Below are 14,269 nucleotides of genomic sequence, written 5' to 3'. Positions count from 1 at the left end.
GACAGAATGGTAGCAATGTGGGGAAGAGGATTCATGAGCTCCATCTTTTCTTTTGATTCTAAAAGTCTGTGATTCTTAGGCATGCAGGCCTTATGAAACTTGATAAATCAAAAGTTCGCTTAATTACTTCATCCTACTGAGAAACAGTTTGACCATGTTCCTGAAGTCACTTCTCTATTACTGACTTCAGTATTTTTGAAATAATTTGAAATCATCCTTTGGATCTGGCAAGGTGTCACCTAGGAAACTCAGAAGGTTTTAGACACCCAATGGCAGGGCTGCAACAAGCGTACTTTTATGGAATGGCCATTCACACCAAGTTTTACGCACTCGCGACACTGATATTTTACCTCTGACTGAGAAGGAAAAGAAAACGCAAAGATTCCCACAGAGAATAATAGAAATTTTATTCAAAATTGCCTGGGAAAGTTAAATACTGCTAATCTATCACATCCAACTTCAAAGAACCACTTAAGCCTCTTTGTTACAGTGAATTTTCTTTCAAATATAATATTACACAAGTGGATCCCCAACTAGGACTTTTCTTTTAGGAAACATTTAAATAGATTTTTCCTGTGGTCTCTTCCAAATGATATGAATATTTTTAATTTCTTGTGCTCCAATATATATTTTTTATTCTTAGAAAAGGTAAAGCCATGTCTAAACACCTACAATATAAGTGGTTTTAAAGAGATCTACACTTACTTGTTTGAGATGCAATTAAATTTTTATATCATTGAAAGCTGGAGGATATTCAGAAGAACCATATCCCAAAGCCTTGTTTTTCACACACAGCCACAGTAGAAAAAATAAATCATGACCCTTCTGAGCCAGCTCACATTGGCAATGGCAAGCTAGTGTCAAACCTGACTTGCTATGTGCAGTTCAATGGCAGATTGAATGGTTCTTTTCTCCACAGCTTAGTTCAATGTGATTTTCCATGGAGTTGACCTAACTGCTTTCCCCAGTACTGATGCCTTGTGCCTAGAGTGTGCTTCATGCCGTGATAAAGATTCTGTTCTTGACCTTTTAACATTAAGACTATTGAATCAAGTCTTCCTTTATCTTACTTACCTTAGGCAAAAATCTCATTTCTCAAAATAAATACATAAATATTTAATATATAAATCAATCAACAACAAGAAAAGCACTGACACATCACAATACATTTTATAACATTACAGAGAAACAAACACAGATTGATGAATCAAGCATTTGTTTATCAGAAGGAAGGAATCCATTTGTTACTAAGGAAAACCTAAGGAAAATGGAAAATAAAAGCATCAAGAGGGGTGGAAAGCGAAAGGAGTCTGTGTGTCTGCTTCCAAAAGAAAGAAAAGGGGGTAGAAGGAAAGAAAAATAGAATGTGGCCATAAAAGCTACATAAAATGGGACTCTCACTTGAAAAAATTAAGATAAACTCCAGCACACCTTGTGCGTTGTACATGCTGACAGAAGGGTTGTTACAGACCGCCGGTTCCCCAAGCAATGTATTATAGGGATTGTTAGTACCATGCGGACGAAGCAGAGCATTGCTTATAAGATGATTAGCCATGGCTCCTGGAGCAGCCCCATAGAAAGACAGAGAAAAAAAAAAAAAAAAAGGTCAATCAGGCAAATGTGTTTGAAAAAAAGAAAGGAAACATTTAGAATGACAACAGTTGATATAGTCCTGATTACAGGCAGGCAGCTAATTAGACTCAAAAATATATGCCACTAAAGCACACATGTTTCCAATAATGCACATATCCGAGAGTCAATGGGAAAGAAAATGGTTTACAATGTTGATTAAGCCACATTTAGGGTGTTCTCTTTCCCAAAGTATAAGCAAGAATATACTCCCATGCTTGCTAAAAATAATTTTTAAAAATTAAAAAAAAAGCAAAATATAGTTTTCCATACAAACAAAACAAAACAAAACAAAAGCTGAAAAAAAATTTAAAACACAGAAAGAAAAGCCAAAATAAACAAAACATTCCCTCATTCACAGAAACCACTGGGTTGTTTTCAATGAAAATTAAAAAAAAGAATAAAAGGCAACATTTATGATAAAACACTCATTTGGAGAGCAGTTGTTGACACAACAGAAGAATTTGACATTTCTTAAAAATTCTCTGAAAAGGAATTCCTTAAGTCGAAATAAAATAAAATATAATCACTCTTATTAGTACACCATAGTAAGCATACTAATTAGGTGAATTTACAAATCTGATAGAATAATCATATGGATTCACTTCGTAATATCCAGCACATATATAATTCCATTTTCCATTTTCCAACTGGTTGTTTGAACTTTGGCACAGTAAAGTCACAAAGTTAAATTATTTCATCTCTTTGTGAATAGATGTACTTAGTTCCTAACATATTATTAGTATGAGTTGCAACCTCCCACCTTCCAAAACTGTTTAACCTAAAAAAGCAAAAGATCAGAGGAACAGTTTTATTAAATATAACTAAGCCATGTATAAAAAATGTTTATGTTACATGATAAAGAAAATGTGACTGATGAAAGGAAAATGCAAATTGTATTGAGATAGGTTGAACACAGGTGACTTCGATATATATATTAGAGAATGAAAATACAATCTATAGACCAAGAGAAAATATTTGCAAACAAATTCACAAATACTTGCGATTCAACAAAAGACTAGTATCTGGAACATAGAAAGAGCTCTCAAAAGTCAACAGTTAAACAACAATGACAAGAACAGAAACCTCAAAACAGAAAACAAACAAAAAACACCCCCTCCAATCCAATAAAAAAATGGGCCAAAGAGATAAATAGACATTTTATAGCAGAGGATATACAGGTGGCAAATAAGCCCATGAAAAGAATTGCTACTAGCTATTAGGGAAATACAGATTAAAACAACAATGTGGTATCACTCCACAGTGAAGATTCCACTGGTGACGATATTAAGCGCTGGGAAAGGTGAAGAGAAACTGGATCATGACTTTGCTGGGGGAATAAAAAATAGTATAGCTACTCTGGAAAATAGTTGGACAGTTACTTATGAAACTAACCATGCAGTTATCATACCTAACCCAGCAACTGTGCTCTTGGATGTTCATTCGAGATGAAATGGAAATTTATGTTCACATAAAAACCTACACTTGGATGTTCATGTAGCATCATTTACAATAGTCCATAATGGGAAACAGGCAAGATATCTTCCAACTGGTGAATGGTTAAACAATCTATGGCATACCCTTACAATGGAAAACTATTCAGCAATAAAAAGGAACAACTAGATGAATGTCTGGATAATAATAGAGAGTAAAAAAGACAATCTATAAGGTTATATGTTAAATGATTCCATATGTCTATAAATAATATATATAAGTATATACAGTCATAAGTATATATATTGATAACATTCTTGAAATGAGAAAATTATAGAAATGGAGAAGAGATTAATGGCTGACAGGGTTAAAGATACAAGGTGGGAGGGAAGTGGATATGGTCATAACAGGCAATATGAGGTTTCCTTGTGGTTATGGAGCTACTCTGTGTCTTGACTATGGTGCTATAACACAAACCTACTCTTTCAATAGAATTGCATTGAACACACACACAAACACAAAATACAATTAAATACAAGTAATACTGAAGACATCTGAGCAAGATTGCTAGATATTGGTCAATACCCTGGCAGTGATTTTGTAGCATAATTTTAAACAATTATTGAGGAATACCAGGTATAAAGTACACAATCTCTTCATTATTTCATATAACTGTAAGTGGATCTATGATTACTGGGTACAAAGTACACAATCTCTTCATTATTTCATATAACTGTAAGTGGATCTATGATTATCTCAAAATAAAAAGTACTCTATCTTGAATGAATGAAACAAAAACGTTTAGCTACTTGTAGAAAAATATCAAAAAAAAAAAAAAAAAAAAAAAAAAAAAAAAAAAAAGAGAAGAAAACTCTTGGCCACAGTGATTTTTTTTTTGAAATCACAGCTCTTGTGGGTACAATAAATCATCAAATAATACATATTTTATTTTGTTTTTTATTTTTTTAAGTAAGCTCTATGCCCAACATGGGGCTAGATCTGACAATCCCAGATCAAGAGTTGCATGCTCTACCGACTGAGCCAGCCAGGCGCCCCAAATAACACACAGTTTAACCTCAAAAGGGAGTAAGTGAACATCTCTAGATTTAAAGGACAATACAGCTCGTCAGATCTTTAGAGCTATAAGGTTGCAATTCTTTTAGGAAATAAGCCACGTGTTTGTATTCCATACATCCTACAAGAACTAGCACAGGACTAACACAGAAGTTTTTACTTATTAAATGCTCAATGAGTGCTGAAATTGTACAACATATACATTCAAATGGTTTTATCACAGACAGATGGCCGATCTTCAATTTATCATACAATGGGTCAGTCAGGATGTTACTTTCCACTGATAAATATATAAAATACTAACAGGAAAAACTACAAAGCTACAGTGCCTTTCAGATAAGAAATAGAATATTGTAAATCTTAAACACGTGTATCACTGATGTTACACAAATTTAGATTGTTAAAGACTAGATTGGGTCTGCACAATATTTTAAAAAGCAAATTACCTGTAAATTATACCTGCTACCTAATGTTTATTATTCTAGCTTCTTTCAAGTAAAAAAAAAGTTCTCTTCCAATACAAATAATTACTTTCGAAAACTACTCTAAGAATTTCAAAAGAGGGATCCCTGGGTGGCGCAGCGGTTTGGCGCCTGCCTTTGGCCCAGGGCGCGATCCTGGAGACCCGGGATCGAATCCCACGTCGGGCTCCCGGTGCATGGAGCCTGCTTCTCCCTCTGCCTATGTCTCTGCCTCTCTCTCTCTCTGTGTGTGACTATCATAAATAAATAAAGAAAAAAATATTTAAAAAAAAAAAAAAAAAAAAAAAAAAGAATTTCAAAAGAAAATGAGAGGTGCAAACAACTCAAAATGTAGTAGAGCAAAAACCTTAAAAATATGAAATTGTTCAAATTCATTCCATTTCTTCACAGATCAAATAAGGGTTAGTTAGACCTTTATGGCTGAGGCTTATACCTGTATTTCTACACATTTTCCTTCATTACTATATATAACTTAATTTGAACTAATAAAAAACAAGTGAGCTGGAAAGATTGCATGTTATTCCCCCCTTACTTCATATAGATTATACAAAAGAAAATATTCCTTTATTTTTCTATACCAATGTAAAAGAATATACTCTCTGCTTTAGCATAAGGAAACAGTTGAGTTGTGAAGAATCAAACATAATCAAAAAGTAGGTGACTTGATATTTTGTTTTCTGTTTATCATTATTTCTAACAAATTAAAAATATAAGGACAACAGATTAATCATACCCAAAAGGAGTTCTATAATTGAATTCTAATGAAACTATCAAAATTGTGATAGAAAATCCATCTGGGTTTTAGCTTCCCTCGCATAAAGTTGTTTTACAGTTTTTCTAAGTGTTTTCTAGCTTTTGAATCTACTCGGAGTCACCTTTATTAATCAAACCACTAACGTAGGAAGACTGAGTTTTTGTACTTATCAATTCTTGTTAATCTGGAAAGGCCAGCAACAATCACAGAAATGCTACTGGTATACCACCATGCTGTGACACCATGTTGACTAAATGGAACAGTATTCAGTCCCAGCCGCTTGGCTTTGGTAGGTGGCTTCCTCAAATCTGGGCACAATCCAGATCAGTTACTGATCTATATAGCCTAATGACTGACATGCAGTCATAAGCAGAGATTCACCGCCTTTAAATCTACAACCACACCAAACACTTACAAAAAGAAAAAAAAAAACACTTATAAAAATAGCCTAAAACTTTCCAACAATATATACTTTCTTCTTTATCCTTGGTATCAAGGGCCTTTTTCCTGATAGAAAGAGAATCACTGCTTAAAGTTGCTTTTTTATGATCACTTGCTTTTATACCTCACGCACCATTTGAGATTGATGTGATTAGCATCACCGTTAACTAACTTTGTCCTAAAAATTGAGTTACAAGAGAGGGCTCAGTAACAGGAACTGAGGAACAGAATATGGGGTTTGATCATGAGTGTTTTGTAGAGTATAAAGTTTTGGACCAGGTCTATGGGTTTGCTAGTCTGAAAGAATGAGGGATGGGTCTGAGTAACCAAACAGCCGTCACGTGAGTCCCCTAGTGTGAGAAGGCAATCCTTTTTCCATCTTTTCATGGACATTCAAAGCTTGCAAGAGGTCATTTTTCCTTTTGCCATTCCAAACAAGTGCAACAAGGTATTATCACATGGTTCCTACAGTCCCCACTCACATTTGGTAATTTCAATTGTACTTTTGAAAGGTGGCCCTTACCAGGTCAAAAATGCTGGCTTTGTGCCAATCCCTTCAGTTAAGATCTCTTAACTGAAAACTTGTCTAGAACCTGTCTTCCTGGGTCTTTAGTGTGCAAAGCTACTTTTGTCCTCCTCAATAGCCACACTGCATTTCACTTGTCTTTGCTGAAGCCTATTCTGTTTGCTTCTGGCTGTTTCCCCAATTTACTCAGGTCACTTTGAATTCTGATACTATTTTCCAAGGTTCTGTCCCTCCTGTCTCTTCCTCTTCCCTCCGACTAACTTCTGATTTGTAAACTTCCCTTCTAATAGCTGTGAAATTGCTGCAGACTTCCAAGAGGATCAGTGTTTACAGACCATCTGTCACTGCTTTTGCAGTGAAAGTTAAGCTTACTGGTTGGTCAAGTTGAAGACCCAAATAGGCTGATGTTGGGAGAAGATAGCTACAGCACGACATATGGGAAAAGAAGGTTTATGTGCAAATTTCACTGAAATGTAAGCCCCAGGAAAGCAAGAAGTACACTGGGTTTTATTATTGCTCTATACCAAGTTTCTAGAAGAGTTCCCGGGGCTTGGTAAGTATTTGTTAATTTAAAAAAAATGTGAAATCTATGGCATCTTTAACGTATCAAACTAAAGCAAGTCATTTTATCAACTACGAGCTGTTTTATCGTTTGAGCACATTTCCTAAGACTGTCAATTGTCCAATTCCTAACGTGAATTCTTCATTTCCTTCTAACACTATGCCACATCCTATGATACTAAAAAGCAGAAATAAACACTCATATAATTATTTGGAAATACAAGATGCTACCTGAATACTAACTGCAGATAATATGATAAGAGGGGGAAAATAACTCGATTCAGCCTGCTGTGACTTAAAATAAAAAGCTCGAAGTAAAAAAGCTCCAAGCGGCTGTGTAAGAATAGCTGCTCTTTAATTATCTGACTCACTAAATCCTGGGTATAGTCTAGTCAAAACTACTGCTTTGCTATCACAAACAAGGGTTAGCTCTTTAATAAAACCATGGAAAAGGAATTAAACTGAATTTCAATATATGCGAATCATCGACAAAACAGTCAACAGAGAGCCGACCACGAGATCTTTTCTGGTGAAAGCATGACACAAAGCAAAAAGGATTTTCGTATTCCATAACTGAAAGACTTAGGGAAGTTTTTCAGACAATTATTTGAAAATTGGATCCTAAAGCTATTGAAAAATACTAAATGTAAAATCACAGTCATTTTGAGAAGGGTCTTTTTCTTTTTACTTTGTTTCTACCTGAAACAAGAGAGACAGATAGATGATAGATGATAGATAGATAGATAGATAGATAGATAGATGATAGATAGATAAAAGTTTTAGAATGAGTGCAATTTGAATGGAATGCTAATGAGTACACTCTTTTCCATTGCATAGTTTTACCAAAAAACCATTGTATTTCTTTCCTTATGAGAATAAAATAGGTGTTTTGACATGGGGACACTTTGAGTGACAGCACTGTCTAGGCCAGTTCTGTGTGATACACATAACTGAGGCCTGAAAATCGAACGTAGAGCGGCAGGCTTTGACACTTGTGAAGTCAAAAAACAGATCTGAGAAAAGGTGACAGTTGAATTCCACTTGAATCCATATTATATCATTCAGAAACCTAATTCAAACAATGTTTCTTCTTGACAGGAGGCTAACAAAAGCACACTGAAAAGCTCTTAAAAATAACTTGAATTGTCACTCTGCTCTGCCCCTCACACTTTTTTTTTTTTTTAAATGTACTTTCATTCTTATTTGTTCTTATTGGGTAAGCAAAGTTGTCTAGTTCTAGACTGTGGTGTTCTAATGACCCAAATGAATACACCATTCTTGAGAGTCATATACTAACATTACTAAGTTGCAAATTCTTGCTATATATAAGCATATTGGATGGTAAATATTCTGTTTTATGTCAATAGAATAGTTTTACCTGGATAATTCTTTCTTCTTTCCTTATTTTTTTTAAGATTTTATTTATTTATTTATTTATTCATAAGAGACACAGAGAGGCACAGAGGGAGAAGCAGGCTCCATGCAGGGAGCCCAATGTGGGACTATATCCTGGGACTCCAGGATCACACCCCTGGCTGAAGGCAGGCGCTAAACCACTGAGACACCCAGGGATCCCTTTCTTTCTTCTTTAATATATACTGTTCCCCATTCTGTTCCCTCACAGTTCTCTCTCTTGATTTGACATATTTTGCTTTTATGAGGTCATTTCCATTACATATACTGACTAATGCATATAAATCAGAGTTCTACAGAAAGCAGAGTTACTACTGGATGATGCCTCCGTGCTTTAGCCTTCAGCACTTAATTTTGGCTGATAATGAAGACTTCATTTTATACAAGCATTTTCCATAGAATTATAATACTAACTTCAGTGTTAAGCAAGGGATCTTTTACCAGAAAATGGTATCTACTGAGTTGTGAGGCCCTTAAAATTTTATGTAAAATATTTGTTTGTGAGGTCAGGTGTGCATTTACACGTGACTGCATTTCTTTCTTGTGAAAGAGTCCTGGGACTTCAATTTCCTTTTCAAAGAGCTAAGAAAACTGGTATAGAGAAGAAAAGAAAAGTCTTTTCTTTAGTGAGTGAACTATATTACAAGCAAGAAAACTGGAAAAAGTGAATCAGAAGTACTCTAAATACATCTTATAGACATAATTATCATCTGATGGATTGCAGTATAACATAATAGAGAAAAGTTTCAACTCAGAATTTAGAAGTGAATACGATTTTAACATTGTCTAATCTACTACCAGCATGTCTCTGGACCATTTTTAATTCATTCAAGGTCACACTTGACTCTGGTAGTTTTATTTAAACACATTAGAAATCGGTGACTGTTTCAAACATTTTTTTAGCATTCTCTCCCCAAAATATGTCCCAACAAAATTTTATCAGGAGTCTTATAGGAGTGCATTACTTCTGATATTCTTTTCTATAATGTTCAATTTTTAATCTTCATATTCATGTGTTAATTTATATAACATAAACAAACAAAAATGAAAGTTAATCATTAAAAGAGACTTTCAGAACTATGGAGAATTGATTCAAGACAGATTATCTATTTTAAGTATTTTGTTTCCTATTTTTTTCTTTCTCTGTGTAATAATACAATATCAACATCACACGCAATCTACAGAAAGAGTACAACAATAATAAATTCGATGTTTAATGGGCTACTTTATAGAAGGAACAGCCATTTTAATCAAGACCAAGTTGTTTATAATAATGAACAAAACTAAAAGAATCTGCATGCTATCCCTAAAAACTAAATAAAAATAATTTTTAAAACCACAGAAACCATAATTTTATATTTTGTACTGTTTTTATTCAAATAATTAATGAAATTACTAAGTGTCAAAGAAGAAATATTTTACTGAAAGCCAAGAACCCTTTCATCATTTTTTCTGAAGTCATAAATTGAAGAGCTGACATCTTGATTTATCACATTGTGCACTTTTAATAGCCAACAAGTTTGCTATTAAATTTTAATCAACTTGCCCTATTAAATTTCTTTCAAATGGTTCAGAGATACTTCAGCTTCTTTTAATAGCAAATTCATTCACTAGGAATCTATTAATATGGATCTCAATGACATGTTTTCTCCAAAGTACTGAATGGGTTATTATTAGTTCAATATGAAGTTAAATATTCTGAATGTAGAGGTGTTACCACCTCTGTTTCAATATAAGTTTGGAGTTTTAGATATGGGGACCCTAGAAATTACCTTATTCCCTCTTATTTTGCACTGGTTGGCTTTATACATGTCTTCTGGCTCAGACACTTGAGTTTTTCTACAATAACTACATAGAAGTTAAATTACTGGGCCATATATTGTCCACATTTCAACTTAGAACATATTGCCAAAGTTCTGTCAAATATATTTGTAACAATTCACAATTTCATGAGCAGTAAATTTCTGAGATTCCCACTAGAACTTGGTATTGTAAGCTTGACATTTATGTCAATCTGATAAGAGTTTACAATGATATCTCATATTACTGTTATACTTTGCATTTCCCTGATTATCAAAGAGATGGGAAATATTTCATGTTTATTGGCCATAAGGGTTTCCAATTTTGTGAATTGCCTGTTTTTATCTTTTGTCTATATATATTAATTTGTAGATATTCTTTATACTACACAGGCATAACATTTTGTTTATGTTGTTTACACCTCCCAATAACTTACTGTTATGAGTACTGTTCACATTTCGAGGCAAGAAACTTATTTCTTATAATTTATAATCTTTGTGCTTTGTTTTTAAGAACTCTTCCTTTTACCTAAAATCTAAAAAAAATATATTTTTGTGTGTGTATATATACACACACATATATATAAAAGTTCCAGTTTTATTTTTGTATTACATATTTTAGGTATTTTATATTATATATTGCATTACATATTATAATTATGTATAATAATTTTACATAATTAGCTGAAAGCAAAACTACCTAGAGAGATATCTTGGTTTTCTGACTGCTCAAGCCAACAACAGCAAAATTAGAATTCTTGGTGAATCTTTCCTGCACAATAGTGAAAGTGGTTAATCTGCAGTAGACATGATGAACATATACTAATCAGATATTCATCTCTAAAACTCATCCCTTGGCCAAAGGCAATATTTCTGTGTGCTATTAATAAACTTGGGACATGTTGAATACATTTGGACATTTTTTAGTGCATTTCATAATACTAAAAACAAAAAAATACTAAGCCTACAGATAACCAGCCAAATTTGCTTAAGCACAGGCAAAATAGTAGTAAATTAGTTTTTTTTTTTCAGTAAATCAACGGTATTTAGCAAAATAATATTTATCTTTGCCATTCGCACTATAGCTACTTAATTTGTTTTCTCTATATTGGATTATCTCTTGATATCAGTTAATGGTATATAGTCAATTCCACAGCTATATTTATTTGTAAGTCACACATTGCTTGTGTATTTTCACTTAATAAAACATACATTTGAAAAAAGGAAAGTAAGGAAAGTATAATAACTACTTAAATATATGAAATACTTTGCCAATGTGAAGAAAATATGAATAGTGCTCTGCCCTATATTGGCAAATTACATAGCTTACATGCAGAAGGTCTATCCTAGCTAAAACCTGAATATTAAATTTGGAACTGATAGTTTTAAAAAATATGTCTGAGAAAAAGAAATTAAAACAGGTATCTATGAATAAAGTTTCTTGATAACATTCAGAGAAGACCTATTTTATCATACAATCATAATCAGTTCTGTTCTGACTCAAGTTGTTTCAGGAAACATATTGTTTCTACTTTTCTACATCAAGATTAACTATCTTCCTTCAAACTGTGTATCCTCTCATATCCTTCTGAATTCTCCAGTGATTTTCTGGGGTTGTAAATTACCTTCTATGAATGTGATGGGTAACTTGTCTTAGTCTTTGAAGCTCCTGCATTCGTTATAATGATAAATTATGAAGAAAGCCTGTTATGAAAATCATAGGAGAACCTATCACATAAACCTACTTTTAAATGGCATGCAGTATATAAGGTTGAGCTATATAAAGTACATGCTTTTGTATGCAACGTAATTCAATTAAATAGATATTTTAATTGGTTACTGCACAATTATTGGTAATGACAATTTAAGTATCTTTTTTCTAATGGAGTCTCTTTTTTGCTAACCATGTATCTCCCTTCTATGATTTAATTTTCATGTAATTGAATTAATTTCTATTTACTTTCAAAGAAGTAGATACAAATTAATAGTTTATTTCTTAGAAAATAACTTGGACGAGTAATGACTTTGTTAGTTAACTTTGGATGTTGTATACTACATCTATTTCCTCACAACCTTTATGTATATAATACAGTAGGAACATTTTTCCAGATGAGAGGTACAGTCAGGCTTTGTTTTTAAGTTTTAATTATACGACATTTCATAGGTTTTGTTAAAACTGGAATTAGCACATAAAAATAGTGAGTTTAATATTTGAAGTTAACTCAAAGAGATTTTCTACTTGTTCTAGGCATTATTACCGTGTCCTGATAGAGGACAATATCAAATTCAAAAGTACAAATATCTGGGAAAAGTTATATCTTTGGTTGGTGCTATACTGAATTATTATAGCTGGTTTTGTAATACAATCTTTGCGCTGACCAAAATACTCATCCTTTTACTGAAACATAAGAAATTAAAGATAAAGAATTCTAGCAATAAAGTACCTTGAGGCCTTCCAGGAAAGAAAAGAAGCATGATTATAAAAGTCTTGCAACCTAAATCCTAAAATTGGACACTTATAGCAAATCAGCATATTCCACATAAAATAGTTTTGAAAAGCATTGCCAATCCATCTCTCCATATATTCACAGTGTTTTAAAGCTTTTATTCCCTAAATGAATAGGATGAATCCACACTAAAGAAGTATACCTAGCACAAATTAAAGTAGAAGGAAATGAATAGTACATCAAGGAAATTAAGAAATAGAGACGTTAATACTTGTGGTGTTAAGAATATCTTATTTCCATGTGAAGTGAGAAAAATATCTTTATGCTAATCTTCACAGGCTTCATGAAAAACTGTCATCATGAGAAAAGAGTGAAAATTTTTGTTCTCATAAGTAGGGCTTTGCAGCCAGAAAGATCTTGTTTAGAATCTAGAGTTTGTCCTTTATTAGCCATTTCACTTGGAAAACTAACCGAAAAAACCCAGCTTCTTCATGGATATAAAAATAATGGATGAATAATGAATAATGTACAATAGGTAAAATCGTAACTCTATCCACTAAAGGAGAAAGCCCAAGGTGATCATAAACTATAAAGAGCCACTTTGTATTCTATTAGAGAAAGAATATCAGCAATTTCTGAAGAGAAGTTGAATATGCATATTCAGTTCTTAAAAATAGATATTTTTTGAAAAATTACATCCTCAAGAATCTATCTGAAACAACATGATATTTCAAAAATAAATGGGAATGTTTTATAGTGCTATATTTAGAAATTTTCCGGATATCTCACTGCAGCTTGTTTGATTTATAATAAGGAGATAGGAGATACTGCTAACTGTATAAGAGTAAGATAATAAACTATAATAATGAGGAATCTACATAGAGAATCCTCTTTGTGAAGGGATCTATAAAAGCTATAATAATAATAATAGTAATAAGAGTAAAGCACAAACCATTTTTACTATTGTGCAGTTGGCTATGGGAGGTTGGATGATTTAAAGGATTCATATCAAAGAGACAAAGTTAAAGCAAAGCATAAGAAGGACTCACTGGGCAAGCATTTTAAAAGTTTTATTTTTCAATTCTTGCCAGCAATTTATAGCAAGAACATTTGCTCCTGATTGCCTAGAAATCAATATTTAATATATTTCATTTTGTGATGGAGAATTCATTCTGAAAATTATTTGGACTCCTTGAGTTAGGAATCAAGACATTAATAGCATTGTTTAATTATCTATTTGGCATAGCATTTCACTTTTAAAATCTGTACCTATTTTGCTTTTGTGTTATTAAACTGATTTTCCTAACACAAAAGATTTCCTCATCTTATTGTATATTTTCTGATTATGTCTTTATTGATGACATGTATAAAAGGAAAGGAATTAACATAGAGAGTACTGCTGCCTCATTTACAAGTCAAGAATATAAAGGTCAAAAAATACTACATATAAATGTAATGGTAAATCTTAAATGAAATTTTTTTCCATGCCGTGTGATACTTAAAATACTTACACTCATATTATCATAATGCTTGTTCATAATAAAAAGTAATTTGTTATACAAGTCTACTTCGATTTATTAGTCATGCAAGCACTCTTAGGCACATCATTTAACTGTTTTTGCAAATTTCACAAACAGATGTCAGATTATAGGATCTGGTTAATGTTTACAAACAATTTTATAATCCTTCAAAATGGCAAGGCTTTTGAG

The 14,269-nt window shown here is 32.7% G+C and overlaps 1 protein-coding gene across 23 annotated transcripts in view; it reads right to left on the bottom strand.

Annotated features, from left to right (window-relative positions):
• ADGRL3 (adhesion G protein-coupled receptor L3) overlaps window positions 1-14,269 on the bottom strand; it is an 856,207-nt gene that overhangs the window by 59,976 nt on the left and 781,962 nt on the right. For 9 of the 23 annotated variants that reach the window (XM_072775204.1, XM_072775205.1, XM_072775190.1 and 6 more), the window contains one exon: window positions 1,432-1,560. The exons of the other annotated variants lie outside the window; for them this stretch is intronic. In XM_072775204.1, the coding sequence (XP_072631305.1) occupies window positions 1,432-1,560 (129 nt within the window). The remainder of the gene's footprint in view (window positions 1-1,431; window positions 1,561-14,269) is intronic. 23 annotated transcript variants of the gene reach the window in all.

Source organism: Canis lupus, chromosome 14 (assembly GCF_048164855.1).
Source record: "Canis lupus baileyi chromosome 14, mCanLup2.hap1, whole genome shotgun sequence".
NCBI lineage: Eukaryota > Metazoa > Chordata > Mammalia > Carnivora > Canidae > Canis > Canis lupus.
The sequence above is the reverse complement of the archived record's forward strand: the minus strand, read 5'-3'. Positions and strand labels throughout refer to the sequence as shown.